Raw genomic sequence first — 14552 nt, 5'->3', positions numbered from 1 at the left:
AGAGTGTGTAAGACAACATTCTTGTAGAATTTAATTTGGTGCACTTTTTACATTTCATGATCTTTTACAGCCGTGTGCTTGGCAAGCTAGAGAATTTGTGAGGAAACGCTTGGTTGGTAAAGAAGTAATGTTTACAGTGGAATACAAGACACCATCGGCAACCAGAGAATATGGATGTGTGTTTTTGCCCAAAGGTAAGTGGAATGTATATAAAACTATTTAAGGAATGGTAAATTATGTGTGAATGGAAAATCTTTATTTAAACTTTTACCTTTATTAGATAGATAATATTTAAATGTTTTCCTTGATAAAGGCAGACATTGATATTTTTCAGATGTTCTAATGTTTAATATATTAAATAATGTACAAAAGTGAGTGAACAGAATGTTAGTCTCTTGTATCCTAAACTATTGATTTATAAGAATAATCATGTTATCACTGAAAGTTTATTTCAAAATATATTTTGCTATGTAAAGTTTAAAAAAAGGGCATAAAGAGGAAGTGCAATAATGTAAGACAGAAGTTGAAACTATATCACTGCTTTTATTGTAACAGTTGATTGATTAATTTCAGATCCTTCAGGAGAAACCAAGGAAAATATTACAGAGTTACTTGTGGCAGAGGGTCTCGTAGATCTGAGGAGAAGTGGACTTCGAGCTGATGAGTAAGTTACATGTATTTTAAATTATAAGCCAGCATTGTGACTTACGGCAAATCCATGAATTGCACTAGCAATTGTTAGATGATTTGCGAGAGGTCCAGATGATGTGGTTTATACCATCATAAATGGATAATAAATGACACTTAGGCCTTATATATGCATTTATACAGTAGCTTTTCCTGTAAAAATACGAGGTTCCTTTCTATAAATACAAGAAAAACAAATAATAAATCTTTGACTGTCAGTCTTTACAATTAAATAGAACAACCAAAAATACCCACTTACGTTAAACTTCAATTGCCCTTCCAATTAAAATACAGTTCCTGATTTAAATTCAAAATGCCCTTAAATCCAAGGAAAAATCACATTGTTGTGTTGATTCAGTTCTTTTTAAAATTTTGATTGCCAGTTTGCAAATGCATTTTTAACGCCAAGAATTTGTTTGTGTTTTTTGTGAACTCTACCAGATTACACATTCAGTCTTACAAAAGGGTGGCCTTTGATACTATTGCACCAGTATGGTTTATACATTAATAAAGATTATTTTCTTTCTATAAAAATACAGGGTGAATGTAGATATTTCTTTCTTATAATCATACAGTGTTCTCATACTTAGATACTGTTTGATGAAAGTAGTCATGTCTTTAGAAATTTGTTCCCAAACCCAATTTGATTTATGTTGGAAAGAAGTTGGTTACTATAGGAGAACAAGTTGTACTGATATGAAATGTAGGAGAGTTGTTAAACTATCTTGCTCCAGTTCATTTATATAATTACAGTTAAGGATAAGAGTAAGTAAATTTTCTTATAGCATACATCATATTGTTTATAGATACCTTACACATTTCCAGTGTTATTATTTGAATTATATGTTGTATTTTTCAGTGAGAATGCACAGCGGCTGTTTGCACTTGAGGATGCAGCAAAGGCTTCTGGGAAGGGTAAATGGAACGAAGAGGTTCTTACTCATCCGGAGAAATATGTACGAGATATCAAGTGGACCATTGAAAACCCTAGACAGTTTGTTGACTCGTACCATCAAAAACCTGTTGATGGTGAGTGCATGTATTTTTTTCCTTTTTTCCAAATTTTTTTCCCTGTTTCCTACTATTTTACATAATAGTTATTGTTATATGAATTATATTATAATGGGAGATCACAGAATCTCTTTAGAATCAAGCATTTGGCATTTTTCATTTGCTTTCTACTGATTACCAGGGGTCAAATGTTTTTGTATTTTCACATGGAGAAGCTATGTACCTTGCCTATGGAAGGTTTGGGATTTTACACAGGAACCTGTCTATGCCAGCAAAAATTTGTACAGAGGCCTCCAGGGTTACTATCCATAATTCATGCTAATATGTTTTGGTATGACCTCAGGCATGAAGTTAACTTCAGTTCCAGCAACAAAAACAGTCTCTAAACCCAACAGAAAGTCTCTAAACCAATAAAAATCTGAAAACATTTACTGACTTACTAGATTAGCAAATTTCCATAAATAAAAAGTATGGTTAGCAGTTACCAGTGGTGTTCTGAAATAAAGTGATATTTTTATTTTTTCGACAGCTGTCATTGAGCATGTGAGAGATGGATGCACTGTCCGAGCGTTCCTGTTACCAGATTTCCACTATGTAACAATTATGCTCTCAGGAATAAAGGTACTTCACTCCCTACATATGTTTAGATCCTAACAAGTTACCATGTCTTAAATGAATATATAATTATTGCAACAGCTTTATTTCAATTTGTAATTTCTGATCTTTGTAAAAAATTTCGTACTATCCTTATAATTTGTTCATGCATATGCTATTTGGGCATATTTTGTCTGAGCCATTTGAAGCCATAATTAGAAAGTATATGATATTAACATGTTGGGTACATCTCGAAATTTGACTTAATTAGTTTATTAACTTTATAATTTGATCGTTAATATAGTCTGATGTAACACTAATTCACAGATCAGTCTGTTTAAATGAGAAAGTAACTTTATCTGTGGAGCCAGATGAATTGCTATAAAAATGTTTACACCCATAACATAAGAGGCACAATCTAGGAAACAGTTTTTAGCAAGTATACCCTACTTAACTGACAGATACAGCTTTTATTATGGTCACTTAGTGTATCTTGTAGTATAATTCTTGCAATATAGAATTTATGTATTTCATGATCCAGTTTAGTTAGATTAGTGTGAATCTTGTAATGTAAATTTTGTAATGTAAAGTTTGTGTATTTCATTTAAGAAATAGTTTATAGCAAAGCAGTGTTTTAACACTGTTTATGCATGATGGGTGGTTTATATGTCGGGCATAGTAATTTCACGAGGGCACAGCCCAAGTGAAATAATTTTGAACGAGGTATAACCACCTGAGTGTATAAATAGTGTTAAAACGCGACTTTGCTATAAATTATTTCGATTCTAATATGTCTTTGTTGTAAAATTTAGATCAATATAATAGAACTGTTTCTTCGCGTATGCATGGCGCCAAATGGTAGGTCGTCAAGCTCCTTTGTTTATACACACCAGGACCGGAAATGGTAATACGTCTTGCGGAAGAGTTCAATTTGGGCGAAAATGATGGCGAATTATTCTGCAAAGCGAATAACCAGCTTAGTATGTGTGTAAATTAATCAAGACAGTTCTGCAATGTGACATTTCGTTTTCAGTAAAATATTGGATCAAATTTGAGAGCGCTATTTCTAGATGCATACATGGCGCTAAATATCAGGTCGACATGTCAACATAATAACGTTGTGATGATTTATGCATTGCTAGTCATATTAAAATATTCATTTTAACACATTTAACACTTATTTCAAGGCACCAATGTTTAAGACTGATGAATCAGGTCAGCAACAAGCAGAACCTTTTGCGGAAGAGGCAAAGTATTTTACAGATAGTCGTCTGCTGCAGAGGGAGCTCAAGGTCATTATGGAAGGCGTGTCAAATCAGAACATTCTCGGAACTGTTCTTCATCCAGTATGTTATATTAGAAATATGTCTTATCGGAGCATTTATGTTTACAAACATATATTATGAAATTACGTTTAAGAATTCTGGTCAGAATTACTGTAGTTGGGACTTGATTGATCTCAAATCGTAGACTGTTTTCTTTATCTGATTGTAAATATGAGATCACAGCTTAGTTCATGGAGTATAGGTTTGTCTGTTATAGTGCTTTATTGATAGATAAAGGTTTGAAAAACCTTTGTTGTCAGACAAGTGACTCTAGATACAGTCACAGAAAAATGTGTTTACTATAATTATACTGTTTTTTATTTATCCAGTGTTATTTTAGGTTTTATTAACCCTTACCCGGCTAAATTTCTATAATGAACTTGTCCATCTTTCAATATGGACAGTACCATTAACTGTTAAAAGGGGTGCTTACCAAAAAGATACTGACTGAATGGCGAATAGTGCAGATCATGATCAGACTGCAGGGATGTGCAGGCTTACCAAGATCTACACTGATCGCAAAGGCAGAATCAATCTTGTCCAGCATTATAAGGGTTAATGATGTTTAAGACTTTGCATAACAGAATAAATAACAAACTTTATTACTTTCAGAATGGTAATATAGCAGAGTTATTACTGAAGGAAGGTTTTGCTAGATGTGTAGACTGGAGTATGGGAGTGGTATCTCAAGGCTCAGAAAATCTTAGAGCTGCAGAGAAGTAGGAACTGTTATTAGTAGTTAATGTAAAATTAGTAGGAAACATGCTGTTAAATTTGTCTGAGATAAAAAATTAGAAGTTGATGATATAGATTGTCTAAAGAGGAAAATTAATGCCATTTTGTATTGAGACAAAGAACTATCTTATCAGTTTTGACTTTCCGCAAAAACATTTCCTTTATCAACTGTATTGATACATAAATTGTTGTGAATTCTGTAACCAAGGTAATGTTATTGTTTTACAGGTCAGCTAAAGAACGTAAGGTTAGGATATGGAAGGATTACTCTCCTTCATCATCCGGACCAACCATTGATATCAAAGATAAATCATTCCAGGGAAAGGTTAGAATATACAAATTTTTATTTCAGATTTACATTTTTTTTCTGTAACAACTCCCAATTAGCCTGCAGTACTCTGGCAATGTGCCCCCAGTTTTATTCAGAAGTATTTTTGTGCCCAAAAAAGTTTTTTGGGGGGCCACTTAGAGTTGCCCTTGTCTATATGTTCGTCTGTACGAATTTGTGTCGTTCATATCTCAAAAAGTATTTGACCCAGAATCATCAAACCTCACAGGATTGTTATTCAGCACAGGAAGTTGTGCACCTGGGATTTTGATTTGGATCTTATACAGCCAGACTGGAGTTATTGCCCTTGACTTAGTCAAAAAAATGCATAAACAGGGCCAAGGTTTGTGCTGCATGTATCTCTAAAAGTATTTGACACAGTATTATGAAACATTACAGGAATATTATTCAGCATGTGAAGTTGTGCATTTGGGGTTTTTGATAGAGATATCACTCAGCCATACCAGTCATGGCCCTTGACTTAGTCAAAAATATGCATAAAAAGGCATAAAGTTTGATAAACATTGTCACACACTTCTCAGAAAGTATTTGACCTAGGGTCATAAAATGTGATAGGAATATTATTCAGCATGCAATCTTGTGCACCTGGGATTTTGTTCCAGATTTATCGTTCAGACTAGAGTTATGGCCCTTGATTTTCAAAAATATTCATATAGCATGTGCAGTTTGCGCACCTGATGACCTGTTTGGGATTTCACTTGACCAGACTGGAGTTATGGTCCTTGACTTAGTGAAAAATACATATAAAGTGCTTAAAAGTTTGTGTTGCATATACCTTAAAAGATATTTCACCTAGTCATGAAACCATGTAGGAATATTATCCAGCATATGAATTAATGCATCTGAGTTTTTAGCTCACCTGTCACAAAGTGACAAGGTGAGCTTTTGTGATCGCGCAGCGTCCGTCGTCCGTCCGTCCGTCCGTCCGTCCATAAACTTTTGCTTGTGACCACTCTAGAGGTCACATTTTTCATGGGATCTTTATGAAAGTTGGTCAGAATGTTCACCTTGATGATATCTAGGTCAAGTTCGAAACTGGGTCACGTGCCATCAAAAACTAGGTCAGTAGGTCTAAAAATAGAAAAACCTTGTGACCTCTCTAGAGGCCATATATTTCACAAGATCTTCATGAAAATTGGTCAGAATGTTCACCTTGATGATATCTAGGTCAAGTTCGAAACTGGGTCACGTGGGGTCAAAAACTAGGTCAGTAGGTCTCAAAATAGAAAAACCTTGTGACCTCTCTAGAGGCCATATTTTTCATGAGATCTTCATGAATATTGGTCAGAATGTTCACCTTGATGATATCTAGGTCAAGTTTGAAACTGGGTCACGTGGGGTCAAAAACTAGGTCATTAGGTCTAAAAATAGAAAAACCTTTTGACCTCTCTAGAGGCCATATTTCTCAATGGATCTACATGAAAATTGGTCAGAATGTTCAGCTTGATGATATCTAGGTCAAGTTCGAAACTGGGTCAGGTGGGGGTAAAAACTAGGTCAGTATATCTAAAAATAGAAAAACCTTGTGACCTCTCTAGAGGCCATATTTTTCATGAGATCTTCATGAATATTGGTCAGAATGTTCACCTTGATGATATCTAGGTCAAGTTCGATACTGGGTCATGTTGGATCAAAAACTAGGTCAGTAGGTCTAAAAATAGAAAAACCTTGTGGCCTCTCTAGAGGCCATATTTCTCAATGGATCTTCATGAAAATTGGTCAGAATGTTCACCTTGATGATATCTAGGTCAGGTTTGAAACTGGGTTACGTGCATTCAAAAACTAGGTCAGTAGGTCTAAAAATAGAAAAACCTTTGTGACCTCTCTAGAGGCCATATTTCTCAATGGATCTTCAGGAAAATTGGTCAGAATGTTTACCTTGATGATATCTAGATGAAGTTCGAAACTGGTTCACGTGGGGTTAAAAACTAGGTCAGTAGATCTAAAAATAGAAAAACCTTGTGACCTCTCTAGAGGCCATATTTTTCATTAGATCTTCATGAGTATTGGTCAGAATGTTCACCTTGATGATATCTAGGTCAGGTTCGAAACTGGGTCACGTGGGGTCAAAAACTAGGTCAGTAGGTCTAAAAATAGAAAAACCTTGTGACCTCTCTAGAGGCCATATTTCTAAATGGATCTTCATGAAAACTGGTGAGAATGTTCAGCTTGATGATATCTAGGTCAGGTTCGTAACTGGGTCACGTGGGGTCAAAAACTAGGTCAGTAGGTCGAAAAATAGAAAAACCTTGTGACCTCTCTAGAGGCCATATTTTTCACAAGATCTTCATGAAAATTTGTGAGAATGTTCACCTTGATGATATCTAGGTCAAGTTTAAAAGTTGGTCACGTGCCTTCAAAAACTAGGTCATTAGGTCAGATAATAGAAAAAGCTTGTGACCTCTCTAGAGGCCATATTTTTCAATGGATCTTCATGAAAATTGGTCAGAATTTTTTATCTTCATGATATCTAGGTCACATGTGCTCAAAAACTAGGTCACTATGTCAAATAATAGAAATAACGACGTCATACTTAGTTCAACACTGGGTCATGTGGGGATAGGTGAGCGATTCAGGACCATCATGGTCCTCTTGTTGTTTATTTTTCTTTGCAAGACCAGAATTATGGCCCTCGACTTAGTAAAAAAATAAAGGTTTGTGCCCCATTTATCTCAAAATGTGCTTTACCTAGAGTCATAAAACCTTAGGGATTGTTTTATAGCATGTGAAGTTGTTGACCTGTTGTTCTCTTTGGGATTTTACTCAGCTAGGCTAGAGTTACTGTCCTTCACTTTAATAGTGAAAAATAAATGTAAAGTTCTTTGAAGTCTGTATTGCAAACATCTTAAAAAAAATTCACCTAGAGTCATGAAACCATGTACAGTGACAGGATTGCGGGGAACACCTGTGTCCTATGGACACACATATAGTTTAAATATATTGTTTACCATGTAAATATATATTGATCAACAGAAACTTACAGATCCTAGGGAGCCTGTATAAATTAACATTTCAGTTCTCAGTATTTTCTATGCATAATATGTTCTCCCTCCTCTGCTATGGCAGCTTAAAACTTCAGTGACTTTAGATGAGCTGCATGGATGTAATGAAAATATAATTCTTGAACAACGTTAACCTTATGGTAAGTAATTCTGAGTGTGATTCAAACTGCCATGTATATTTTATAGGTTGTTGAGTGTGATTTTAACTGCCATGTATATTTTATAGGTTGTTGAATGTGTCAATGGTGATGCATTAGTGATCAAAACAGGAGAAGGGCAATTTAAGAAGTGTTTCCTAGCAAGCATCAAACCACCAAGGTCAGTATACTCAACATGTGTCTTCTTAAATAGCACAAAACAATTTAGGCTGATACAAGAGTGACTTCAAAAGTCTCACAACATTTATATATATATATATTGCAGAGGTCACGCTGTTGATCACCACTTGAGTCATTTGCAACAAAAAAAAATGTGACTGCGAAAATTTCCAGTTGGTGAAAATAGCCTGAAGCTATGTCTGTCTGCAAAACTTTGAATTTTGCCTGTTTCACAGTGTTTACAGAAGGTGTGAAAAATCGATAATATGTGTTGACAAAACTTGTATATAAACAACATCCAATCATTGAAAGGAGGGGAGCCATTTTGCAATAATTTTATTTGATTAGGCAGTCAGTTGGCAATTATTAGATTTATACTGAATAACAATGTGTATAATTATAATCATCATTTTGTGTTCTTAATGCGATTATATGATTGGTCGGCTGTTACGATCTATAGCAAATTTTCTATTATTGCCGAGGCTTAGTTAATAATAAGCCAATAAAAAGTCTTCATTTAAGAAAAGTATGGTAACTGTTGTCAAGATTACAACATGCAAAGGCATCAGACCCCACCCACTTTAAGGCAGTGTGAACCTCAAATAAGACAACTTAAAATGTGAACTGCTTAAAAAATTCTTCTTTATAGACATCTTTATTAAAAATTTTAAATGTGATTTTGAGAAATATTTTTATCAAATGGCAGATGTTTTTAAAAATGATAATTTTAGAAGTGTACAAAAATTGATATTTCTAAGTAGCTTTTTAAAGGGTAGAAAGATTTCTTGAGTGGTTTGAGAACTTTGGTATCAATGCTATGCGCTTCCCAGTTGTTGGCCGCATAATTTTATCGTTTAGAAAAGGCAGTGGCTCAGAGAAAAAAATATCCAGTGTGATCCTTGTATTTATATAAAACAGTTTTAAGTTTATGAACAGCTTTGTCCCTTATCGTTAAGATCAGATATATTTACAAGGAACACTGTAGAAATGGAAGATTACAATATGTTGGAAAATGACATTTTGATTGCAAGATTTCACAAAATTTTCTTTGATATATTCAGTAAGCTTCTGTTATTTGTTAACCAGACCAGTATAAGCCTGAGGAAGGCTCTAGATCTTTTAAGATTATGAATCAGAAAATTTTGACAGTACCAAATTGATAATTTTGCTTGTTCACACAGACCTGCAGCAGAAACTGACCCAAGCAAACCAGGTATGAGAGTCACTAGACCACTGTACGACATTCCATACATGTTTGAGGCAAGAGAATTTCTCAGGAAAAAACTTATTGGCAAAAGGGTAGGTCTATATTTTGTTATAGGTTGGTTCCTTTCAACCAGGATCATTTATGTTTGCATTTGAACTTCAGTTGAACACATTTTTAAAAAAATGTAAATTTGATTATATTATCTTTTCAAAAGGAAAATAATGTATTTAACATTGTCTGGTCTGCTGAAACAAGACATTCTTTCATTTGTTTTTGCTATTTATTAATCACGAATTTCCATCTACCTCAACAAATAGTTTGACTGTTTGAAAATTCTTGCTCACAGTTAATTATTCAGATGATCCTAGTGGATAGCGCTTGGTCTCATAGAAGGTTTAAACAGAGCTTAAACTTTTCTTTTCTCAACGATTGTTTCATATGGGTAATTATGCCCCCAGCATCTACTGATGTGGGAGGCATATAGTGATCGTCCTGTCCGTCCGTCCGTACGAGGTTAACCAAATGGGACCGTTTCGTCTAGCATCAATACCTCTTACTAGAATGACTTGATACTAATGCAGATGTAACCTGTGACCATTCCTCATCTTCAGACATCACCTGACCTCAGTTTGACCTTGACCTTGACCTAATTTTGGACTTAGGTTGCTTTATATGGGTCATCTCTTGGTTAACCAAATGGGACAGTTTTGTCTAGCATCAATACCACTTACAAGAATGAATTGATACTAATACAGATGTAACCTGTGACCATTCCTCATCTTCAAACATCACCTGACCTAAGTTTGACCTTGACCTCATTTTGGACTTAGGTTGCTTTATATGGGCCATCTCTTGGTTAACCAAATGGGACCGTTTTGTCTAACATTAATACAGCTTACAAGAATGAATTGATACTAATACAGATGTAACCTGTGACCATTCTTCATCTTCAAACATCACCTGACCTCAGTTTGACCTTGACCTCATTTTGGACTTAGATTGCTTTGTATCGACAAGGATGCCACTGGGGGCATCAGGCGTTTATTGAACGCAGCTCCTTGTTTTTAGAATTTTTTAGAGAACTAGTAACTAATGGGATGAAATCCAGGAAACTTAATAGAAATGGAATAAAGTTGCCACGTTTCCATGTAAATCTTTATATACTGATACACATAATCACATGGAAAATTAACTTCCACTTGACTTTGAATTTTGAATGTTGGTTATAGGTTAATGTGGAAGTAGATTACATACAGCCACCAAACCAAGGCTTCCCAGAGAAAACATGTTGTACAGTTACCATTGGTGGAATGTAAGTATACTCTCTTATATAAAAAGTAGTTTATATTGTTGTCAATTAACCTTTATCCTGCTAGATTTCTAAAATGGACTTGTCCATTATTCAATTTGGGCAATACCATTTATTATTTGAAGGGGTGTTCAATGAAAATTTACTGACTTAACAGCGAATAGTGCAGACCATGATCAGCCAGCATGGACTTGCAGGCTGATCTTGGTCTGCACTGGTCGCAAAGGCAGAATCACTTGCCGACAGCAGGCTAAAGGTTTAGTTTAAGATTATGATGGGTTTTTGGAACTTATTGCTTTGAAGTTTGAAGTAACTAGTTGTTTAATTTGAAGCAGAAAAATGAATATGCTATATGATATGCCCTATCATAATTCGTAATTTACTGTAATACAGTTGTTTTTGAATGTCACTTCGAGCAGTGGTCTACTGTCTAGTGGTTAAGATGTCGGTCATGTAACCTGGGGGTTGTGGGTTTGAGCCCCTCTAGGCTCATGACCGTGCTTTCTCATATGACACCAGTACTGGCTTTTCCAGGAAGGAGACTCGAGAGTGGTTCAGATAATGTTGAAGCTAGCATCTCAATCGAGATGAAATAAATTAGTATAAACTATACTTAACTTTGTTGCAGCAATGTTGCCGAGGCTCTGATTAGTAAAGGTCTGGCTACAGTGATCAGGTATCGTCAGGACGATGATCAGAGGTCTTCCAAATATGATCTTCTCTTAGCTGCTGAAGAAAGGGCAAAGAAGAAGGGTGTAGGTCTTCACTCTAAGAAGGAAGCACCCATACATAGAGTAGCCGATGTCTCGGGGGTAGGTAGAAATATTTTGCCTTGTTTTTGAAGAATTTATTATCCAATTGATATTTCAAATATTTTGTTTACAAACAGTAGTAATTTTGTGTCTTGTTCTCTTTTTAAGCTGTCACTGTGACTGTCACATTGGCTATAAACATCACAACTAAGAACTGCTTGCCTGGTATACCCATGTTTTTATTCAAAATATTTGTGAAACTTAGTGTACTTCCTATCAGGCTGGCAAATGGTTAACGGATCTTTTTGTTAATATTATCACTGTAGAAATGACAATTTTTTGGAAAAATTTTAGGATATAACAAAAGCGAAGCAGTTCTTACCTTTCCTGACCAAGGCTGACCGACTTGATGCTCTCTGTGAATTTGTGGCCAGTGGCTCAAGGCTGAGAGTTTTCCTGCCAAAAGAAACGTGTCTCATTACTTTCCTTGTCTCAGGTAGGTCTGGTTTTATAGAATGGTGATACTGTCACAGTAAGCTTTCATTTAGACATATCAGTACATTGTTGGTGGCATTACTTTACATTCATGATGTAGCTACTATTTAGAGATAAGAGCACATGTGAGTTATTTCTGCAGTAAATAAGTTAATTGTAGAGTTAGACACTTTAGTGCGGATGGGTTTGTACATTGTAATAAACACAGGCTAAAATTATCATGTGAATTGATTTTATGTCAGGTTGCACTTCAACATATAAGCTTTTGTTCTCCATTAACTGGTTTTACAAGTAATAAACGAATGTGCACCTTTAAATAATGTTGAAATAGCGATTTATAGATCTTGACTTCTCAGACACATATTTAGATGAAATTCTGCACATGCAAGGTTGAAATCTCAACCTTTTCATTGTTGATTAAGGGCATCTGTGGCAGAGTGGTTAAGGCCACTTACTTTGGATCATTTGACACTTGCTGATGTGGGTTCAAGCCTCACTTGGGGTTTTGAATTCTTCATAATGAGGAAGCTGTCCAGTAGGCTTATTTAAGGTTTGTGGTTCTACCAAAGTGATACCCATGATGAAATAATGCACAATGGGGCATCTGGGGTCTTCATCCCCCACCAGAGGCTAGAAAGTTGCAACATTAATGACCTATAATTGTATAGGTGTGATGTTAAACCAAACAGAACAAAAAATTGTTGATCACCAAAGTTTGTTGAGTTTGTCAGAATGAAGCTTAAACAGTATTCAAGATACCAGGAACTTTCTTAAACTTCATTCTTTTGTATTGAAACAACAGTAAAGCCTGTGAAATCTTTTTGTAATACATTACATTAGAATCAGGATCTTAAACTAGACATAAAAATGTATTTGCTCAATGTTTTCAGCAGTTAATTTGATTCCTACTGATAGAATTTTAAAATGAGATGTTATTTATAACAGGAATTGATTGTCCCCGAGGATCACGCCCAGGTCCTGCAGGATCCACAATACCAGCTGAACCATTCGGTGAGGAAGCTACCATGTACACCAAAGAACTCTGTTTGCAAAGGGAGGTAAGTCTCTGTACAATTATTGTTTCTTCACACTTTCTAAAGTTATTTCTTTATAAAAGTAGGAATGGGTTATTTCCCTCATTCATCAATAAAAACTTTGTTGGTTCGAATTGAATGGAAGCGGCAAAATTTGTTTAAATTATCAGTGGTTCGAGCCATCAAACAATATACATCATACAGGGATTTTGCCGGGACCTGTAAATGAGTTTTGAGCGAGGGGTGGAGATCAAATTATCCAAGTTCATGCAAACAAAGTTTGTAATATAGTCCAGTTTACTAAGTTTATTTAGCTGTCTATGAATATCTACTACTTTTCTGTTTTAGTTCACCTCTGGCCATATCACTTAAATTGTCACTGTCATGCCATTTTCAGGTTGAAATCAAAGTGGAGACAACTGACAAAGGTGGTAACTTTATCGGCTGGTTGTTTGTTGATGGTGTGAACTTATCTCTGTCCCTTGTAGAGCAGGGGCTGGCCAAGGTTCATTTTACAGCTGAGCGCAGCGTCTTCTACCCACAGATGTTGAAAGCAGAGGAGGCAGCAAAGTCACAGAAGTTGAATGTATGTACATCTCCTACCTCAGATAAATCATAATAGATAGTACCCAATTTTTGCAATGTTTATCTCCCTTTAAAAAACTGGCAGCCATTTTGAGAATCAAAATTCTAGATACTTGATGGAGATAGTTTACAAAATCAGCAAAAATGTAGTAAAGGTATAAGGATGCTTGTCATAGTCCTTCGCACATGTTAACTTTACATATGTAGCAACAATACAGGAAAATATATTTTATCAGTAAACAGAAATTCACAGCATTGTGAGAAATTCTTGTCTAATATGTAGCAGATCTTATGGTATGGATGACCAAAAAAAATGGAGGTAAGGGGAGATAATTTGTGCTGTGTGAAAAGCATATATACCATAGTTCATTAACGGTTAAGAATTGTTTGTTATTATCATTTTCTGTTCTTAGTTTTAAGCCCCAGTGAAATACAATATGTAGTGTGTTTTATGTGAGAGAAGTTAGTGCAGTTAATCAATTCTTTTTCGATATATAAACATATAGACAGATTTTCATTACAGCAGTATTGTACAACAGGGTTAAGAAATAAGTCAAAAGACTTGAATAACTTTTTGAGAGGTGTTCTTTTTTTGCTGCATGTTCCAAAATGTGCATGTACTTCATATGAAAGTCAGTTGTTAATTACCTGTTTATTACTAGACAGTATGGATCTGGCCACACAGCATAAGAGACCAGTTTCTAATACCAAAAATACTGTTGAATAGTAACATAATACACACAGTTGTATAAATTAAAAATTAAGCCGCTCAGCAATAGAGACCTTGGTTTAAATAATAAAAATTACATGAAAAATTACATGATCCAAATGCACAGTTGTGTAATGTTTCTTGCATAGATATGGTCGAAGTATGAAGAGCCTAAGATAGAGAAACCAGAAGATGAACCACAGGAGAGACAAGTTACTTACAGAAATGTTGTTGTCACTGAAGTTGGTGATGACCTCAAGTTCTACGCCCAGAATGTTGACAATGGTAAGTTCTTATTTAATATATAATTTGAACACAGTATACATAATATACATTATATAAATATAAAACTTCCTTAAAAACTGCCGAATGATTGGATTTGCTGCAAAATAATATGAATTTTGCCGAAGAATGATATGAACTTTGCTAAAAATACTATGA

General features: G+C 35.0%; 1 protein-coding gene across 1 annotated transcript in view; it reads left to right on the top strand.

The window, feature by feature from the left end:
* The window catches only part of LOC123552980 (staphylococcal nuclease domain-containing protein 1-like), a 31021-nt gene that overhangs the window by 5752 nt on the left and 10717 nt on the right, over positions 1 to 14552 (top strand). The window contains exons 3-17 of the mRNA XM_053541681.1: positions 71 to 194; positions 574 to 664; positions 1547 to 1716; positions 2228 to 2319; positions 3480 to 3638; positions 4230 to 4336; positions 4581 to 4677; positions 7930 to 8021; positions 9202 to 9319; positions 10457 to 10539; positions 11165 to 11348; positions 11643 to 11784; positions 12729 to 12841; positions 13215 to 13403; positions 14261 to 14396. Of these exons, the coding sequence (XP_053397656.1) occupies positions 71 to 194; positions 574 to 664; positions 1547 to 1716; positions 2228 to 2319; positions 3480 to 3638; positions 4230 to 4336; positions 4581 to 4677; positions 7930 to 8021; positions 9202 to 9319; positions 10457 to 10539; positions 11165 to 11348; positions 11643 to 11784; positions 12729 to 12841; positions 13215 to 13403; positions 14261 to 14396 (1897 nt within the window). The remainder of the gene's footprint in view (positions 1 to 70; positions 195 to 573; positions 665 to 1546; positions 1717 to 2227; positions 2320 to 3479; positions 3639 to 4229; positions 4337 to 4580; positions 4678 to 7929; positions 8022 to 9201; positions 9320 to 10456; positions 10540 to 11164; positions 11349 to 11642; positions 11785 to 12728; positions 12842 to 13214; positions 13404 to 14260; positions 14397 to 14552) is intronic.

Source organism: Mercenaria mercenaria, chromosome 4 (assembly GCF_021730395.1).
Source record: "Mercenaria mercenaria strain notata chromosome 4, MADL_Memer_1, whole genome shotgun sequence".
Lineage (NCBI taxonomy): Eukaryota > Metazoa > Mollusca > Bivalvia > Venerida > Veneridae > Mercenaria > Mercenaria mercenaria.
Note: the sequence above shows the minus strand (reverse complement) of the source record. Positions and strands in the feature narration are given on the sequence as shown.